We start from the raw sequence: 21,979 nt of genomic DNA on the forward strand, positions 1-21,979 counted from the left end.
CCATTAGGGTGGGCCAGGGGTGACTCTAGAATGTTTGTACGATATGGGTATCAAACGAAAGGTGTTACTGAGCATTTTAAGAGGGAGTGGACACTGGGTCTATAGGTGGACGCCTTTTCGAGATATCGCCATTAGGGTGGGCCAGGGGTGACTCTAGAATGTTTGTACGATATGGGTATCAAACGAAAGGTGTTACTGAGCATTTTAAGAGGGAGGGGGCATTAGGTCTATAGGTGGACGCCTTTTCGAGATATCGCCATTAGGGTGGGACAGGGGTGACTCTGGTATGTTTTTGTACGATATGGATATCAAATTAAAGGTATTAATGAGGGTTTTAAAAGCGAGTGGCCCTTAGATGTATATGTGAAGGCGTTCTCGCGATATCGACCAAAATGTGGACCAGGTGATCCAGAAAATCATCTGTCGGGTACTGCTAATTTATTTATATATGCAATACCACTAACAGTATTCCTGCCAAGATTCCAAGGGTTGTTGATTTCGCCTTGTAGAACTTTTTCATTTTCTTCTACTTAATATGGTAGGTGTCACACCCATTTTACAAAGTTTTTTCCAAAGTTATATTTTGCGTCAATAAACCAATCCAGTTACCATGTTTCATCACTTTTTTCGTATTTGGTATAGAATTATGGCATTTTTTTCATTTTTCGTAATTTTCGATATCGATAAAGTGGGCGTGGTTATGGTCAGATTTCGCCCATTTTTTATACCAAGAAAAAGTGAGCTCTGGTAAGTACGTGGGCTAAGTTTAGTAAAGATATATCGGATTTTGCTCAAGTTATTGTGTTAATGGCCGAGCGGAAGGACAGACGGTGGACTGTGAATAAAAACTGGGCGTGGCTTCCACCGATTTCGCCCATTTTCACAGAAAACAGTTACCGTCATAGAATCTATGCTCCTACCAAATTTGAGAAGGATTGGTAAATTTTTGTTCGACTTATGGCAATAAAAGTATTCTAGACAAACTAAATGAAAATGGGCGGAGCCACGCCCATTTTGAAAATTTCTTTTATTTTTGTATTTTGTTGCATCATATCATTACTGGAGTTGAATTTTGACTTAATTTACTTATATACAGTAAAGATATTAAATTTTATGTTAAAATTTGAATTAAAAAATTTTTTTTTTAAGAAGTGGGCGTGTTCTTCATCCAATTTTGCTAATTTTTATTTAGCACATATAGAGTAATAGTAGTAACGTTCCTGCCAAATTTCATCATGATATCTTCAACGACTGCCAAATTACAGCTTGCAAAACTTTTAAATTACCTTCTTGTAAAAGTGGGCGGTGCCACGCCCATTGTCCAAAATCTTACTAATTTTCTATTCTGCGTCATAACGTCAACCCATCTACCAAGTTTCGTCGCTTTATCTGTCTTTTGTAATGAGTTATCGCACTTTTTCGGTTTTTCGAAATTTTCGATATCGAAAAAGTGGGCGTGGTTATAGTCCGATATCGTTCATTTTAAATAGCGATCTGAGATGAGTGCTCAGGAACCTACATACCAAATTTCATCAAGATACCTCAAAATTTACTCAAGTTATCGTGTTAACGGACGGACGGACGGACATGGCTCAATCAAATTTTTTTTCGATCCTGATTATTTTGATATATGGAAGTCTATATCTATCTCGATTCCTTTATATATATACAACCAACCGTTATCCAATCAAACTTAATATACTCTGTGAGCTCTGCTCAACTGAGTATAAAAAAGATAAATATATTTACAATTCCAAAAACACATACAAATATGCACACTTTCATTCTCCTCCGTAACGAAAAAAAAAAAAAAACAACAACATATTGTACTTAAGTCTATAACTTTGTATGCATCGTTTGAAGAGCTCAACAGGTTGACGCGCAATTGCATACGTGAAATTTCATAAATTTCAAAAGCGCGCAAAAGGGGTGCCATAAATTGAGCCTTCCGAAGAGCGAAAAATTGTTTTTTAAGCCAAACAGGACTTATTTTTTGTGATCTCTTTTACTTTCATACTTTCAGATTTCCATGTTACAGGTTGCATTAGATATGTACTCATACAAATATTCAATTATTTTGAAGTAAAATTCGTAGTTGCGTAATTTTTCTTATTGAATGTGTAATGTGAAAAAAAAAAAAAATGGAATATATCGTCACCTGATTTCAATAACGGAAATTGCAATTTGTATTAGTCGCTGTTTAGCGCGTCTTCTACTGCTACTTAAGCGCCAAATACACGACACGAACATTTCCGCGAACATTCCGCAATCTTGTTCGCAGCTTTGGCCATACACCATACGAACTTTTGGCCGAACATTAGTTCTCTTTCAGACAGCGATGAATACGGACAATTGTGGTGCAGCAATATTTCTCGCTGTGGCAATTAAGCGTAAAAAAAATAGAGAAGATTCAATAAATTCACTGAGAAATTTTTTATTGTCCATTTTACTTTTCCGCGCACGTCTGTTCCGTTCAGAAATTACTACGATTATTAGCTATTTCGCCATACACGACAGAAAAGGTCGCAGAAACATGACATAACGGGAATGTTCGCGGAAATGTTCGTGTCGTGTATTTGGCGCTTTAGTCGACTATGCCAATACCATCGCTAGATGCTACTGTCCTTGTGTTCCAATGGACAGTGAGTCGTATAAAAATAAAAATATAACACGCAAGTGCAACAACAAAACGATCCATATGGATCAGTTTATTGTTGCATTTGCATGTAAAGTTTTTATCAGGATCTGGATCACTGTTCATTGGAACGCGTGGTGTGTCAGCAGCTGCTATTAAAGCGTAATTTGTGCTGCAACTGTATAGCACTAGATGGCGCAGTAAACTGCGATTACGACAAATACACTGGTTTATAGCCAAAATGCAACAGAGACGCCATTATGAAATTCCTATGTAAAATCACCCCCTGATTCCGAAAATCAAGGTTATTTTTAATTCTATGGTAACGTTTTTGAGATATTTACGAATAACCGTTTTTTAAAAAAAAAAAAAAAAAAAAAGTTGGTTCCACTTAATCATATATATCTCAAGAAAGAAGTGCGCAATTCTAAAACGGTTTGAAGCTTTTAAAAGGTAATAAAATTTGCCATAAACTGCGCATACAACACTTCTTGCTAGGCCCTGCGGATTCAAACATAACGAACAATCATTACGACTTTTTTAAATTTTTTTTGTAAAAATATAGAAAAATTTGTAATTTGCGAGGAAGGATATCGAAAACTTTTTATATTTTTGCAGATTTTGTTTTCTCTCGAAGCTCGATTTTATTAAAAAAAAATAAGCTTTCATTCAACAAAATCGAGGGACTAATACAAAAGTTATAAGCATTCAAGTAAATATATTCGTTGAATACTTAAGTACTCTACTGGTACATATGTGTTAGTGTGTGTTTTGGAATTGCTCAATTCGTTCTTGAGATATATGTGATTAACTGGACGCAATTTTTTTTGTTTTTGAAAAACGGTAATTCGTAAATACCTCAAAAACTTTACCATAGAATAACCTTGATTTTCGGAATCACGGGGTGATTTTACATAGGAATTTCGTAATGGCGTCTCTGGTGCAGAAAAAAAGTTGGGATTTGTGATCCAGTGTTATAGCATCATTGGTTTATATCACGCGATTTAATAAGCGTGAGTGCGAAAAAGCCCGAGCTGTTACAGCAAGTCAGTCAAGCTGATTTCTTTAAAAAGGGATGCTAGACGCCTTTTCAGGAGAAAAAAAGGAGGGGCAGAAAGGCTTCAGTGCGGGGAACCACCAGTAATGACTCCCGCAAATTTTACCAGACAATTTGGCAATAGACGAAATGTTTTAAGTCCGGGGAAAACACCCGAAGAACGAACCGATTTCCAGAGGGTACTTATGTAGATTATGGAAGGATCAATTCTCTGCGCTTCTAAATGGCGACAGCAATAAACCGCACATCGATGATGAACTAGATTTCGCAATCGATGATGATGGTATTAATGTCGCTACACTCGATTATGACGAAGTGTAGTGTAGCCAAAGTAGACACATTCATACATACATGTATACTTACAAAACACTTAGTACGCGTGGCTTCTGGGTTGCTCACTGATAGCGTAAACAAAACGCAACCAACTAAAATTATGCTGAGTTTGCGTATTCATAGGCAGCAGCAAGTTCTCACGCTATGCAACTATATGCATGTGTATGTGAATGTGCATGAGTACGTTTGGATGCATTCTGTTGTTAGGCTTAGAATCAGAAGTAAATATATAACATAGTAAATAAATTATACATAAGAATTTGTTTGTAATATTTTTGTATAAATAGACCGAAAATATTTGAAATAAAGGCAATTCATTTTCTTGACGCTGAATGTCGGCATCGATTAAATACAATAGCAGTGCCGATTAATTGGCACTCACCAAAAAACCAAATCTATGAAAAGCAATGAATAGATTAACGAGGCCGCGGGCGCTGAAGGATTGCTTATAAAATATGGCGGCGAAGAATTGGTAAGGTGCATGGATCAGCATCTGCCACAACTATCGCAGAATCAGCCTTCTTAATATCCACGTCAAGTGCATTGGGCGAAAGATTGATGACCATCGTGAATCATCTTATTGATCCCTATCAGTACAGCTTCAGACCACACATAACCTCTTCGTCGATTTTAAAGCCGCATTCTACAGCATGAAAGGGAGTTGCCTCATATACTGCATTTGAAACACTAAATATGACCAATAACGCAGCAACTAGGTGGTATATAAGCAGCGCAATCTAAGGTATCATTCATCAGTTTCATTTTCACACGAAGTACGTGAACACTTTTAACTGTGAAGTTGAAAGACAATTGTAGTGCTGGAACTAATAGCACTTTGTTGTACAAAAAGATTAAGTTCATTTATTCGACTGTTCAGTAGGACGACGCGGTAACGAAAGGCAAGGAATAATCAACAGATAATCGATCTCGTCATAATATTATAAGTGAGATGATATGGCTGGAATTTTCTGATAACCTTATAGTAAAAGTACACGTACATATACATATACATATCGCTCGTTCCAAAGTAAAGAGATGTAATTCAAAATTTTAATTTTTTAGGAAATAAAAAAAAAAAGTTTTGTAATTCACGGTGTGCCTGAAGCAAGTTTAATTGAGGGGTCAAAGCACAACCGCTTTTCTCGTGGATTCTTATTTTATGGACCAAATTAAGTCAGAAGCCAAAATTTAAGCTTTTTCTACTGAGCCGTTTTTGAGAAAATTTGATTTAAATTTTGAAAATAGCAAAAAATCAGTACTAACTTTTTGGATCTTTTTTGATTTGTGGTCCGATTTGGCTCATATTTGGAACACATAATACATACAAGAATAGAAATCGACCTATGCAAAAAATTGCCGCTAGGTGGCGCATGGATCGAGATATTCACAAAAATCGTATTTGTGGCCCGATTTGGCTCATATACAGACGACCAGAATTTAAGTTCTTTTTTACCTCTCTTTCAATAATGCTTTGCACGCTATCGGTCTCATTTTGTGTATGACCTCTGATTAAGAACTTATGTGTAATACTATTAATTTTTAAATTTTGTACAGCAAAGAAATACAAAGAAGCTATAAATTTCTTTTTATTTTGACCGCAACAAAATTATCCGAGTAAAATACCACATCAATTTGGTCTTCGTTTTGATCACTTAAATCTTTCAAGTAATGCAATACACATAAGCCTATCTCAACAGCTCCTCGCTTTGCATCATTTTCTGACCAAAAATAACAATGTACGTATTCATATGCTGCTTTGGATTCATTTCTTGTTAGTTCTGTCACAGTCAAGTTGTAACAATTTAATTTTGATTTGTAGTAAAATGAAGAAGTTTGTCCTCTCGGACATTGCAATACTGCCTCTAAATCATACACAGCTACTTTAAAGTTATTGTTGACTTTATCTTTTTCCTCTAAATGAGTGTTATATTTTTCCTCCAGCTCGTCATTTAAATCAAGTTTCCTATTATTTCGAGACACGCAATCGTCACACTGGTTCTTTTTGGGGTGATGAAGGCCAATACTGAATTTGGTTTTAAATATATCATAGTATTTTTGATATGATTCAGGATCTTTTAAATTATCGTATTGCTGGCTTCTAAAAGCATTAAATAAATCTCGTATAATTTTACTACTATCTATGTACTCTTTAGACAAGGTGGTTCTGACGTAATGCGCTTCAATCCGAGGAATTTAATTTATATGCGCCTTTATATCCTCAGTCAGTTGAAGGTTCTTGGAACTGCAAGATTTTCCTCTCATATCTTGTAGATCCAAGACGTGCTCCTTCAACTTTGCTTGAACTGTATAAATCATACCTTCTGAAATATCTAAAGTTGCTTTAAGGAATATTTTGCATACTCTTATGTTCTTATTATCTACTAGGAAATAAAATGCTTTATTGTTTTGTATTGGCCGCTTGGCGTTTGAATACTTATATTTTGGGCTAACGCAAATAAGTCCCTTGCTTCAATAAGTGACCCAAATCCCAAAATTTCCGGAAAATTTCGTACCTATTTTGGATGCTAATTTTTGATTTTTTGAGCTCTGGATACATAAGATTTACCTCTGTTACGATAGCTTTTCATTTTATTCTGTTTCCAATTTAAGGGCTGAGATATACGTTTGGTTTTTTTTTTAGTTGAAGCAAATGACTCTTCATCTGAACTCACTGAAGAAGAAGATTGATAAAACAGATAGTTATTCTACGAAACGCGCATTGAAAATTTGGATCTGCATCGCTGAGATCAGCATCACTTTAATCTGTGTATACAGGAGACGTTTGGAATTTTAAAATCGACCTTTTTTGACGTGTAGGTCGAGTATTTGAGTTCTTAAAGTACGCTGTTGTAGAATAGAAACAGCATTATGTAAATCATATAAAAGTACTTACGTTATCATTTCTATAATTAATTTTCTGCGGAGTAATAATTTCAGAAGATGCGGTACTAGATAAAGAAGGGATATTAAAAACTTCTGTGATTTCTTTAGGGTCTTCATTGTTTCCTGATAAACTACTATCAACCTCATATTGAGGAACCAAGCTTTTAATATGCTGAGCGTCCATTACTTCAACTTCTATTATTTCAGTTATAAAACTATAATAAATAAAATTAATTAATTGAAATAAAGCACCATAATTATTTAAAAATTATGGATTTGTCTGTACTTACCTATTCCCAATGTAAAACAGCTGGATACGGATTTAAATAATTCTTGATGTTTGTTAAGTTTTGAGTTTCTTAGTATTTAGCTATGAATGTTGAAAAAGTTTACTTTATTATACCATAAATTATCGAAAACTAAAGATTTATTTCGACTTGATTCACTTTACATTAAAAAATCAATGCATATTCAAGGAGCATAGCCGTAGTAACGCTGAATTTAATCAGTTTACAATTAACAGTTTAGCTGCGAAAATTTATAGTTACATCTGTTTACTTTGGAACGGGCGATATTGTAATGCTGTTTCTGCTATCGTTCGAATCGCCAAACTGTTGCATAAATCACTCCAATGTTCAGTATTGCAAACTGGTCTTTATTTAGATTACTTTGGGAATACTTCACGATTATACTTCACTTCACAATTAATAGCGTGTTTATACTCTCCGTTGTTTCGTTCGCATATTGTTCCTAAGGTCTGGACGTTTCACCATCTACAACTTTTGTATCTCCTGCTTGGTTACCATCTATATACATGTATATTTGTAGTTTATGTTTTTGTTATAGCCATATGCGGGTGTATGTGTGAGTAACTATTTTGGCTGATGACTACATATTTGTGTGTGTGAAATATGTATCCTTCGTCGCCTTCTACATAAGAGTGGCTGTTTTATTGTTGTTGTGCATTTATTTAGTAGCAACTTAGTGATGCTAATATTCGTTACAATATGTATATATCCATAGTCTCATGATTGAGTAGAGCGAAGAGCTATCCGAAGTTCTCGATACCGGCCCTAATGTTTGGCGATTTCCAGAAAAAGAAAGATAAGATGAAGAAAACTTTGCAAATTTTTTCGCAAACGAGAGGCCGTTTTTGGTTTGCAAGTAATTGATGCTAAAATTCATCACGATTACCCCGTATCCGTAAAACCAGCTTGCTGTTGAACTAACGCGTACCCTGTCCGCAGGTTGTTGTTGAGCTATTTTCGTAAGCCTCTGCATTTTTAAAGCTCATATAATTTTCTAAGACTATAAAACGCCAGCGGGTTAGGGGGTTTGAATATACCCGCGGTAGGTATGCCTGTCGTAAGAGGCGAATAAAATACCAGATTCAAGGGGCTGCGTAGCACAACCCTTCCTCAAACCCAATTGTCAACCTCACTTATCCGCGGCGAATCCTGTTTCACTAACAGACGAGGCTATGGCGAACCCAAGCTCCTCATGGAACTTGGCGGTGGGGAGGGAGGGATGGCCGGAAGGTTTAATGTGGCCATATAAATCGTTCCCGAGATGGTCGGGCTAGCACCTTAATGGTACTGTGTCACCGTAGCGTACCAGATCTGTATCCGGCAAAGTACCATCACATCGATAACACTCCCCAAAGCGTTAGAAGATTTACCTCATCGCTACAACAACAACAACAACTATAAAACCTGGTTTGAACTTATTCACCGAAATATTTTATTCATATTCATCAAATCTAATTTTGAATACGTAGTTTTCTAGTTGTTGAGAAGCATACAACCTCGTGTGATTCTGAGTATGGTAGCTCAAGCGGCCGAGGGAAAACGTGAGAGTTGGTAAACACAATTTTTAGGATAGATATGCGGTAATATTTGACGATCTTCGGGCCTGCACGCTGATCTGAAAAACTATTGTGCCAAAAGTGCTTTGCAAAGATTTTTGGAAGAAAATGGCTTATCACCCCTGATCATATGGATGGAAGATAGCAGTGGCACCGGCGATTGCTACAAAAACAGCTTCTCAAATATGTGAAGAAGTCTCCTGGGTCTCTTACTGCTACTGATGGATTCTTTCTGCACTATAATAAATAGGTATTCCCAAGAAATTTACGGAGATTCACAATGGTTTTTAGCTTGAGTGAGAGTGATATCAATTCTTGTAGAATTTAAAAAATACTGCGATTCGTGCGCCATCTAGCGAAATGTCCCATTAAATATTGATTTCATAACGTTTAGTAAGGCCTTTTGGTGGAAACATGGAGGACGATAACATGAGATACGGTCGTTTTTAGCTTAAAAGGAAGAGGAAGATATTGGAATTTGACATGGACGGATTTTGTGATCCAGCTTACAGAAAACACTGTATCCCCAGCTTAAGTTTTATGAAGCGAGTCATATACTCAAAAAGCTGCAGCTGCCTGTTTACACATTTTCATACATATACACATATATATGTACACATATTAACGCATAAGTTGCTTTCAACATATTTAAATTTCTAAGCATTTTTCTCTATTTCTATTTCTTTACTTTCTTTCATCTATGTTCTCAACCATGATCAACAGTTTTGGTCGGCATATGTGCCCTGCTCCTCGCAACATTTGGATGCCGTACAATTGACGCTGGAACAAATAGACTTAATACGACGTCTTGTAAATTTATATCCAAATCAAATGACGTTCGTCACAGATGCAGCAGGTAAGGATTATATCAACTTTATACTTTATATACTTTTGATAAGCTAATGATGTGCAGAATCGTGGAACTGGAGCCGGGGACCGATTTCTTTGTAGGAACGGTGCCTAAAAATCACTTGGGCTATAAAAAGACCCATTGGTTTACCACATAAAATGAAAGTGACGTTAGCTATAGCTGCTATGTAGCGACGATGTAGTTCTAATTATGATTGATGTCGATCTTGGATCAGTCGTGGAACTGGAGCCGGGGACCAATTTCTTTGTAGGAACGGTGCCTAAAAATCACTTGGGCGATAAATAGACCCATTGGTTTACCACATAAAATGAAAGTGACGTTAGCTATAGCTGCTATGTAGCGACGATGTAGTTCTAATTATGATTGATGTCGATCTTGGATCAGTCCGCCGGAGATCTGAATGAATTGAGACAACATGAAGCCGACAATTACATCTCATAATGCTCCATTTAGCCGGAGGAAGGCGCTTCTAGTATATTGCGAACTACCACAGCATACCAATCGGAAAGTTTTTATTTTATGTAAAACTCCGAACGGCTGGTTCAAGGCACATGCATTTGCATTGAGAAGCTTTTCATGGCAGAAATACAATTTGAGTGTTTACCAAACCACTGCAGAGAAAAACTCTTTTCTAAATGAATGGCATTGGGAGTGTAATCGATGTTGATGGTGCTTTGGCGGATGGAGATCCGGCACGTTCCGATAACAAGCACCATTAAGGTAATAGCACGACCATCTCGGGAATTATTTAGTATGACCACATGAAACCTTCTAAGCCATCCCGCCCTCCCGCTAGATCCATGAGTACTTGGGGTCGTCAGACCCTCGGTTGTTCAGGAAACAGTATTCGCCACTGGAAGGTGAGGTTGAAAATTGGGTTGGAGAAGTTATATATTGCGGTGGCAACCCCTTGTATCAATTTGGTATTTTAGTCGCCTTTTACGACAGGCATATTCTAAACCCCCTAATCTGCTGGGGTGAAAACGTTTTTATAACTTTCTTGATATTGTTTTGCGCGCGACTTCGGCAAAGCCCCAGCTAAAATACAGTGCTTGCTATGTTTATACAAGCTGCCACTGGAATTTCGAATTTCATAAAGGTCTCCAAGTTTGGTTAAATTTTAAACATGCGAGCTAAAAAAAATCTTCTGACGGTTGTCCCGGGATAGTAATATGCGCCGGAAATCAGATGATCTTGGTCCGAATATGATTCAAGGCAATCGAAAACCAGGGCAGGCACAGCCTTAATCACCGTAACTTCCGCTTGGAAGATACTACAGTGATGGAGTAACTTAAATTTGCAGATAACATTTAATTCCTGACAAACCTTTCCTTCACCTTCGACACATCCAGGAACCAGTTAACCACTGCCACAATGCCAAATTTTCCGATTTCCCAAACTTATCAAATCCAAGTGCTTTATAGCTATCTACTGAAAGCTCTGGGGTCATCAAGAGATTCTGTCCTACAAGGAGGCTTATTTTCCCTCCCTACGTTTTCAAACGACAGGATTCCTTGAGAAAACTTCCTGACTTCCCAAAATCATCAATTCAAGGGCAGGTTTCTTGAAAGTCGCATTTGCTGAAAGAAGTGAAATGTCACACAACTTTTTGAAGTTTTTTACGGCCTCCGGATCTAGTTCCTATAACTTTCGAAACAACAGGTTCCTGTTATTGCTTCTAGGGCATCGAAAAGATATTCTTATATGACGTCCCATTAATAGCGAACTAAATATAGCGGTGGTCAGGGAAAAAGTGCTCAGCAAAGACTCCACACCCCGAAATTCGTTTCCTATTGACCAGAGCGAAGCTTACTTTTCTGCCTTACTGTCGTAACCAAGGTAGTTATATAAACGGAGCCACTCATCCACCAACCAAGATTGATGCTTAAGGAGTCGACACTGTGCACTGCCAGCTTTAGGTAATACCTTAGCAAATGCGTCAATATAAAATGTCACTTTCTTAAGTAAAAATGTGCAAATAAATGCATTTTCAGAATTTCTATGAACTTACGTTCAGAATATAAAAGAGTCGGTTTGCTGACATTTGCTTGAGAAATCTTTTAAAATGCCAACAGAGAAAATAATAGCATAAATGGAAATTGTAAAGAAATGTAATGACGTCGAGCTGCATTTTAGTAGTTTGAACTACGAATTTTGACTTCATGTAGGAATGATTCATTTACATATTGAGGCTAAATTAGATTAGCATGGTAGAATTGCAAATACTTCATGTGAGAAAAATGTTATGGAACCTAATGCGGGAATGGTATATCTTAGTTTAGGTTGAGTGATAGCCTCCTCCTTCGTAACAGCACAAAAGGGAATGATGACGTAACGCAGCGGGTTGGGGGGTTAGAATATACCCGCGGTAGGTATGCTTGTCGTAAGGGGCGATTAAAATACCAAATAGATCCAAAGGGTTGTGTAGAGCAACCCTTTCAAGGGATTACCAGAGCAATATATAGCTTCTCCAACCCAATTGTCAACCTCACCTATCCGTGGCGAATCCTGTTTTGTTAACAGCCAAGGCGCTGGCGACCCCGAACTCCTCATAGATTTAAGGGGTGGTAGGGCGGGATGGCCTAGAAGGTCGCATGTGGTCATAACAAATCGTTCGCGATATGGTCGGGCATCCGGCAAATGACCATAGACATCGATAACACTCCCCAAAGCCTTCGGGAAGTGTCCTTCTCGCTACAACAACAACAACAACAACAATATGACGTAACATATAGTTACTAAGAGAGTTCTTTTATGGCAACAATATATGTAGTTTCAAATAAGATCAATCTCCACACTGAACAAGTCCTGCGGAGACAATAAAGAATAAAGTTACTCGATAATTCTACCTCATCATACTCAATGCAGCTGCAGTAAGAGGTATTTTCCAGTATGTTGACACGTACCTCATTACCTTCCATGGAACATGACCCGTCAAAACCTCAATCACAATTGATAGATTAGCCTTGCTGGACTCTATAATTTCAGCAGACATCTTTGTTTCCATTGCCGACAAGTGGTAATGTCCACCCATCGTTTATTTAGCGGTCATGAGGCTCAGATCAGTACTTTACTTTCCTTTACTTTCGTTGCGAAAGAACCCAGAAGGAAGTCCGTATTTCAGTCTACACATATGACTTAAAATTAGAAGAAGGGAGCTGGACCTTAGCTATACTCAAAGTATCTAAAAGTTAGTCAGTCTTGCCGATTTCCTGACTGATGCAGTCTGTTTCACTTTCTTTGAAGAGAGAGTAGTGAGACTGCCTAAGGACAGTGCAGTCTCAGAAACTAATGTAACACTCTTTGCCGACAGGCAGGCTGCCCTAAAGATATAAGAAGCTAACTTAATGAAGTTTCGAATATCTCTGTACGACCACCACTGTGTTACCTACTAAAATAAATGATGAATTATGGACAAGGGAAAACAGCTTGCTTTATTCGAAGTGGGACGATTGTGAAGTCTCAAGGTATTTATGATCATGCTTGAACTCATTTTCTGTGATTCGACTTACGCTCGGCATTGCTTTCGACATGATATCTCAATGTTAGCGTATGTCAAGAAGTTTCCTCTAGAGAAACTGTTCTAGCTTGTAGGAGAAGAAATTGTTTGACTGCGCGCTTTCCTAATAACCGGGGCTGCAGATATGATGATTCAGATTCTTGGGCAGACGGTTTCTCGATAATCTACTATCGATCTTATCGAAAATTTGTCAATTTCTTGTCTAAAAGTTATCGAGTTGTTTTTCAAAGTTATCGATATTTTATCAATAAAGTTACCGATTTCTCAAAGAAGTTATCGATGTTTATCAATAAGTTATCGACTTATTGTCCTTTAGTTGTCGGTTAGCAATCTAAAAGGTAACAAGGTACTATTGGAATGTTAAACATTATCGATTTTTTATCGACAACTTAATCGTTGACATTTCTGAAACCCGTCGATAACAAGCCGACGAAGCCCTACTCTACTAGTCCCGTTTAAGATGGTCCGAAACTATTCCAGTGCAGTAGACGTCTTCCTTTGAGGGTCGGGTATAATTGGTCTGCTGCCATTTTGTGTGCCGAAGGCGTCCGTGAACTTCGCAAGTATATGGTTTTCCCAAATCTACACATTGCAAAACGTTTCGTTTCTTAATTATGGTTTATATCGTTTCTAAAATTGATGATTTCACTTCTTTTATACCAGTGATGAAGACCAGTGGACGCAGTTAAATTAGCTTGCTGAGCATTTTGCTATTCGTATTGTACACGCACACACAGTCTCTGAATAATAAATAAATAAATGCAAGGCGACATAACCTCCGAAGAGATTTTAGGCTGAGCTTCTCTTCCAATTCGCGTCGTGCTCCTTTTTAATGTTTCCTACAAATTGGCGGGACGGGACCTACATGTTTTTACTCCGACTCCGACCGGCATCTGCAAGTCAGATGAGTTTTCACTGAGAACTTTTCATGGCAGAAATACTGAGTTGCCAGAGAGTTGAATTCAGGACCCTCGGTGTGGTAGGCGCATGCGCTACCACCACATCACGGCACCCTCCACAGCCTCTACTGCACTAGCGTTTCCTCGCATTCACATCGGTGAAATAAAGACGATTGCTGTGCTAGAGTCAGTACTTAGTTGTTATGAAATCGCAACTGCGGCGTGTGCACTGGCTCCACCTGGAGCTTCAGTTTCGTCGGTTGTAGACGCAATCGCGCTATCAAACAACCCCTTCCAAACCTAACGTCCTAGAAAAATAAAATTTTGTATTTGTGCAATGAGGAAACACATAAATCTTAGACCCTAAAGTACCAAATACGAACATATCCAACTATCACCACAACTACAGCGCTTCCGTATATGATTTAATGCTGCTCACGACCCACCCTACCATGCCCCGTTAAACTACCTACATCCCATCAGAATTCAGACCAAAAGGATTTCTTTAGCCAATCATAATAATAATTTTATTACAAACAAAATGTATGTTCAATCCATTATATAATGAAAAAGGAGATTGCTGACGAAACAAGTAATAAATTGAATATTAATAATTTCTTTTTGGTTAATTCAATTTTAGAAAATGCATTTTACAATGGTAATGGAATTTAACAATAAATGTATGTATGCGCATTAATTCTTTCTTTTTATTTTAAATGTACTAACATCATTTCTTGATGGCCACTTAATAATTTTTCCCAACCTACCTCAACATATGTTATTTGGCCTTGACCTTGAAATTTTATTCAAGACACACATTTATATGACGTTAGAGCGGGTCAAATTGTATGGATGGATTTTTTTTCATCAGGAGTATAGCAAAAACGTAATCTACAGATGATTCTAAGAAAAATTGCTGAAAACACTACAGCTCTAAGTCCGATTTCGAGTCCCAGCCTGTTGCAAAATAGACATTTTGCCATATGAATGTAGGGTTTCGCCAAAAAATCTTCATAGCTTCTGATAGAACTATAGGAAACATATCATATTGGGCTTACTTTAAAGGTATTTTACGTACATTTCAGAATCTGTATTAATATCTGCAGTGTTTTGAATTTTAGTAGAGATATCAGACTTAAATTATGAGAATATAGCCTTAAAATGAACTTTTAATTACTATATTATAATTTTTAACAAATTTCATATGGACAATTTTTTTCTTTACAGCTAAAATAAGTTCAGAACATTTCCAACAACTATGATTCGAACAGTTTGTCTTTTTTTCAAATTCGTTTTAGTAGAAAGCAATTTTCAAAAAAAAAACCTATATTTTCAAGTAATAAGCAAACACACACAATTTTTATAATTGTAATGTAATTTATTTAAATAATTACGTAGCTGAATGCGTTTGTAACCATTTCAACTATCGTAGGAGTGCGGGTTCGAATCCCACTCCCGGGAGAAAAGGCTTTGAAGAGATTTACAAGGTATAATCGAAACAGCTGTCGCCTTGTCCATCCTGATGTCACGTTGTTTAAATTTTTTCAAAATTATTAAATAAATTATAAAATTAAAAATTGCTTGAAATAAATGTTTTCATACATTTAAAGCAATACGGGCAATCCCCGATTAACTCATACAAACTTAAAAAATTATTATTTTTACTTAGAATTGACCATTTTAACGTATTTTTCAAAATAATTCAAAATTATGTTATTAATTTTTAAAATCTTTTTTGCTCTCCATTTGTATGATCAGTGATGAACAAGAACGAGAATTACCTACAGATGTTTAATATTTATATCAAATGGCCAAAGCAATTTCAAATGGTGCTGTTTCAGTTAATTAATGATTAATGATGTTAATTTGACCCGCTCTAATATATGTATATTATAGTAAATTTATGTGTGGAAAAAAAAAATTGCAAACAAAATTTAAACTCCGAGAGAGTTAAAAAAAGTCAAACGCAAAGAAATCAAACGAAAGAAAAAAGATCAATGAACATATCGCTCATTTACTGCAATAGTGTCATAACTCAAAAAACATTACTTTTGAGTTAATAACATATAAACCTACCCAATATCACGATCTATGTTGTATAAAAAACCTTTGTGATCAGTTAAAAATTTATCACGTGCTATAAAAATGAAAATATGCCTTTATATGCGCAACATATGGCAGTTAAAATCTTTGAATGGCTCTCCTGGAAAATTGTGTTTTTGAGTTATGACACTATTGAAGTAAATGAGCGATATTTGCGTACATACATATGTACATGTACGTTTGTAATTACTTCCAAAAAGATTTTAAGAAAGACAAAAAAAAAAATAACAAATTACTTAGTACACACGTATGTATGTAGGCAAGTATGTTTTAACTGCAAAATAAAAATGCAGTGGCGTAGAACAATTAAGGGTACAACTTTTATGTTAGTACTCAGCCAAGATGTCAGCAATGAAATCCCACGCAGCGTTGAAGGTCTTCTCGCTAGTGTTCTGCAGCTGATGGTGTATGTTGTTGTTATGATAAAGGCTATGGTTGAGATTATAATTTATCCTACGCACTCATATTTTCAATTATGATTGATTTTTAATCAATAAAAAATTGTAATTTCGCAAAAAAATGAAATTGTGCTAATTTTATTGACTTCATTGTAGATATCGGTTAGAAGCCCAGAGAGATTTCGAGAGAAAAAGGAAGAATAAAATTCGTTCGAAACATTGAGAAAGATGAGAAACTTGGAATTATGAATGAAAAACGCTAATTAGTGATCTCTCTGGGAAATCTACAGTGGAAACAAAAATTATATATGCAACATGTTAAGATAAGAGTTTTGTGACCATGTGGTTTTTAACTACATGATAAACGCTCTAGATTGATGACGAGTTGTTATGACTAGTACCTACCTAATTATTTTCTAGCTTTTAGTATTATTATTACTTCATGTATGTAAGTATTGTTTTCAATAAAACCGTTTAACTCAAAAATCTTTTTTAATTATTTTATTTCAAGTTTTTACTCTTTATTTCATTGCCTATTTACATTCTATTTAGTTCATTTAGTGACTCATTATTACAAGGACTCTTTCCTGACAATTTGTTACAATCTAAGTCCTCAATATATAATCCTACCAAAGCCTTTACTCGACTCTGCATATGCTTGTCCCTCCTCGAACTGTAAATTATTTTGATGTCATTTCTACAGGACTGTATGTAATATTTGTTCCAAATATGAGCCAAATCGGACCACAAATACGAGTATTTTTAATATTTCAATCCTTGCGCCACCTGGCGGCAATTTTTTTCATATGTCGCTTTCTATTCATATTTGTATTATGTGTTCCAAATATTAACAAATACGATTTTTTGGAATATTTCGACCCATGCGCCACTTATCGGTGTTTTTTGTTCTTATTATTGCATTGTCATCGGGTGCTGAACTGTATTCCAAGTTTCAAGGTGGCAGCTTATCGGGAAGTTACTTAAATTCAATTACAAAATTCGTGTCAGTTAGCCACCCAGCCAGCCTGTCAAGTCAAGCTAAATAAAACCGTTTAAAAAATGATGAGTATGTGTTATGTTTGTCGGGTGTTAGCCGTAGCTCAATCGCGTATTTAATTACCAGTTGTTGGATGTTCGGCAGACAGAAAAGGAATATGTAACGTTATGTCTTTTGACACTTATTTATACATTAGCGATGTCACATACATATTTAAATGAACGGCACAATACAATAGTAGATACTTATACAAATACATTTGACAAGTGAACATTTTCGGAATTTAATCTCCAATTAAGGGTTGCCAACATCCCTTTTTCTTTTAGTTAGATGGTAATCTGGAGTCCAAGCTGGAGGTCTCTTGCGTCTCGTTGATCTTCTTAACTCTTGAGAAACAGCAGGTGGTTCAGTAGTTGACTCTCGAGCATCTGTAGGTGTATCATTGCTAACTGCTGTTAATGATTCGTTAACAGAAATTTCTATATTCGGATACTGTGTCTGTTCCTCGACTGGATTACTTAGCGTTGACTTTTGCCCTGTGGCAATGTCACTTTCTTGAACTCTTGAATTGGTTGAATCGGAATTCGAAGTTGTTGGCTTAGGTGGAAGCTCAAAATAATCATATAAAATATCCAATGTGTTGTTTGGTGTTTTTACGAATCTTGGTCGAAGCTGGTTTGAATGAGATTTTACCGCTCTAAATATGTCAGAGTTTTCGATTTTAACCTAGTAGTTAACTTTGCCTAGAACCTTTATGATTGTTCCGGGTGCCCAATAAGATTGGTTAAGTTTATATAACTTTGCGTAAACTAGATCTCCAACTTCATAATTTCTTTCTTTAGCTTCATGTCGCTTATTAAACTGTTGTTCCATGTGTTCGTTACGTGACTCATTGGATGACTTAGAAATTTTAAGCATGTCGAACTCTGTACGTAGTCTTCTCCCAACGAATAATTCAGCTGGCGATTTCCCTTGCGGTGCATTGCGATTGGGTGTGGTGCGATATGTTTGCAAAAACGTTTGTAAAATTTGGGTTGGCGTTCCCGCGTCCTCCAATTTATTTAAAGCTCGCTTAAGTGTCCACAAACCGTTCCGCTTGACCGTTCGACTGCGGGTGATACGGCGCTGTGAATGTATTAGCGATACCATGACTTTTGCAAAAATCCGCAAACATTTTACTGGAAAATTGTGTACCATTATCGCTGACAATTAGCTCAGGATTTCAAAACTGTGATGTAAATCTGAAATGCACTCTAAAATCTTTAATGATGTGATCGACTTAATTTGATATATTTGAGGCCATTTCGAGTATGCGTCGATTATTACCAAATAGTAAATTTGATTAACCGGACCTGCAATATCAATATGAATGCGTTGCATCGGATGCTCTGCATTACGCCATGAAGAAAGAGTTGTTTTTGGTAATGTTTTAGCAACAGTTGCACATTTTTCACATGATTGAATATACTGCTTTATATCCTCATCTATACCCGGCCAGTATACATAACTTCGTGCTAGCGCTTTTGTGCGTTTAATTCCTTGATGACCTTTATGCAGTTGCTTTAGGATTCGATTGTGAAAACACTTGGGAATAACTAGACGATCTTTTAGCATGATGCAATGTTCAACCATACTCAGACTATCACGATGTGTATAGAAATACGTAAATCGTTGCTGATTGTGTTCGGGCACTTACCAGTCTTCACGTGTTTTGTAACATCTTGTAAAAATGCGTCTTGCATTGTCGCTTTTTGTACCATCTGAAAAGTAATTGGCAGAAATTCTATGGCATCAATTGTAATTTGCTTAATATCACGTTCCAGCTGGCAACTTGCTATGACTGTTTCTTCATTAGGTTTTGATGTGCTTCTAATAAGACGTGAATGTACATCAGCTGCACCTAATTCATTGGTAGGTACGTATTCTAAGATAAAATCATATGACATCAACGTTAAGGCCCATCGCTGAAGGCGGTTTGCAGAGTGTGCAGGAATCCCCTTCTTATTACCAAATATGGCAAGACATGGCTTATGATCTGTATGTAAATAAAATTTTCTTCCATACAGGTACTTATGAAACTTTACCACTGCAAATACCAAAGCCAAGCCTTCTTTTTCAATTTGCGAATAATTCTTCTCAGGTTGTGTCAGAGCTCTAACAGTATGCGCGATTGCTTTTACACTACCATCTGCGTACAAGTGACAAATATATGCACCTAGACCCACGTTAGAAGCGTCCTTGATTGGCAGTTTGGGATCGTAGTGTGTTAGTAAGAGATCTGATGAAAGAAGTTTTTATTTTTTTATGTTTGTCGGGTATTAGCCGTAGCTCAATCGCGTATTTAATTACCAGTTGTTGGATGTTCGGCAGACAGAAAAGGAATATGTAACGTTGTGTCCTTTGACACTTATTTATACATTAGCGATGTCACATACATATTTAAATGAACGGCACAATACAATAGTAGATACTTATACAAATACATTTGACAAGTGAACATTTTCGGAATTTAATCTACAATTAAGGGTTGCCAACAGTATGACAATTGTAACATATGTACATATGTATCAAATTCCGCACCGCATTCCTTCCTTGAATTTAAATATTTTTCCTCCGAGAAGGTAATAGCTATTCATTAAATGAGATGAGTTTAGAGCACGAGGTGCCGCTTTTGATGGCAAAAGTAACGGCGCTGGACAGAAAGGGAGTGGGCCTTAGTTCTATAGGTGGACGTCTTTTCGGAATATCGTTATAAAAGTGGACAAGGGTTGACTCTAGAATGCGTTTGTACAATATGGGTATCAAACGAAAGGTGTTAATAAGTGTTTTAAAAGGAAGTGGGCCTTAGTTTTATGGGTGGACGCCCTTTCGGGATATCGCCATAAAGGTGGACCAGGGGTGACTCTAGAATTTTTTTGTACGATATGGGTATGAAGTAAATGGTGTTAATGAGTATTTTAAAATGGAGTGGGCCTTAGTTCTATCGGTGGACGCCTTTTCCAGATATCGCCATAAAACCAGTGGTGACTCTAGAATGCGTCTGTACTATATGGGTATCAAATGAAAAGGTTTAATGATTATTTAAAAGGGAGTTGGCCTTAGTTCTATAGATGGACGCCTTTTCGAGACATCGCCATAAAGGTGGACCAGAGGGGTGACTCTAGAATGTGTTTATACGATATGGGTATGAAATAAATGGTGTTAAAGAGTATTTTAAAAGGGAGTAGGCCTTAGTTCTATAGGTGGACGCCTTTTCGAGATATCGCCATAAACGTGGACCAGGGGTGACTCTAGAATGTGTTTGTACGATATGGGTATCAAATTAAAGGTATTAATGAGGGTTTTAAAAGGGAGTGGCCCTTAGTTGTATATGTGAAGGCGTTTTCGAGATATCGACCAAAATGTGGACCAGGGTGATCCAGAACACCATCTGTCGGGTACCGCTAATTTATTTATATATGTAGTACTACGAACAGTATTCCTTCCAAGATTCCAAGGGATTTTGATTTCGCCCTGCAAAACTTTTTCATTTTCTTCTACTTAATATGGTAGGTGTCACACCATTTTACCAAGTTTTTTTCTAAAGCTATATTTTGCGTCAATAGACCAATACAATTACCATGTTTCACCCCTTTTTACGTATTTGGTATATAATTATTGCATTTATTTCATTTTTCGTAATTTTCGATATCGAAAAGGTGGGCGTGGTCATAGTCGGATTTCGGCCATTTTTTACACCAATACAAAGTGAGTTCAGATAAGTACGTGAACTGAGTTTAGTAAAGATATATCGATTTTTGCTCAAGTTATCGTCTTAACGGCCGAGCGGAAGGACAGACGGTCGACTGTGTATAAAAACTGGGCGCGGCTTCAACTGATTTCGCACTTTTTCACAGAAAAAAGTTATCGTCCTAGAATCTAAGCCTCTACCAAATTTCACAAGGATTGGTAAATTTTTGTTAGACTTATGGCATTAAAAGTATCTTAGACAAATTAAATGAAAAAGGGCGGAGCCACGCCCATTTTGAAATTTTCTTTTATTTTTGTATTTGGTTGCAACATATCATTACTGGAGTTAAATGTTGACATACTTTACTTATATACTGTAAAGATATTAACTTTTCTTTTAAAATTTGAATTAAAAAAAAATTTTTTTTAAAAAGTGGGCGTGGTCTTTCTGCGATTTTGCTAATTTTTATTAAGCAGACATATAGTAATAAAAGTAACGTTCCCGCCAAATTTCATTATGATATCTTCAACGACTGCCAAATTACAGCTTGCAAAACTTCTAAATTACCTTCTTTTAAAAGTGGGCGGTGCCACGCCCAATGGCCAAAATTTTACTAGTTTTCTCTTTTGCGTCATAAGCTCAACTCACCTACCAAGTTTCATCGCTTTAACTGCCTTTGGTAATGAATT

At 36.6% G+C, this 21,979-nt stretch overlaps 1 protein-coding gene across 16 annotated transcripts in view; it reads left to right on the forward strand.

Annotated features, from left to right (window-relative positions):
- LOC137249585 (dipeptidase 1) overlaps positions 1-21,979 on the forward strand; it is a 704,181-nt gene that overhangs the window by 228,115 nt on the left and 454,087 nt on the right. For all 16 annotated transcript variants that reach the window (XM_067781335.1, XM_067781306.1, XM_067781279.1 and 13 more), the window contains one exon: positions 9,496-9,628. In XM_067781335.1, the coding sequence (XP_067637436.1) occupies positions 9,496-9,628 (133 nt within the window). The remainder of the gene's footprint in view (positions 1-9,495; positions 9,629-21,979) is intronic.

This window comes from Eurosta solidaginis, chromosome 1 (genome assembly GCF_040869045.1).
Source record: "Eurosta solidaginis isolate ZX-2024a chromosome 1, ASM4086904v1, whole genome shotgun sequence".
Taxonomy (NCBI): domain Eukaryota; kingdom Metazoa; phylum Arthropoda; class Insecta; order Diptera; family Tephritidae; genus Eurosta; species Eurosta solidaginis.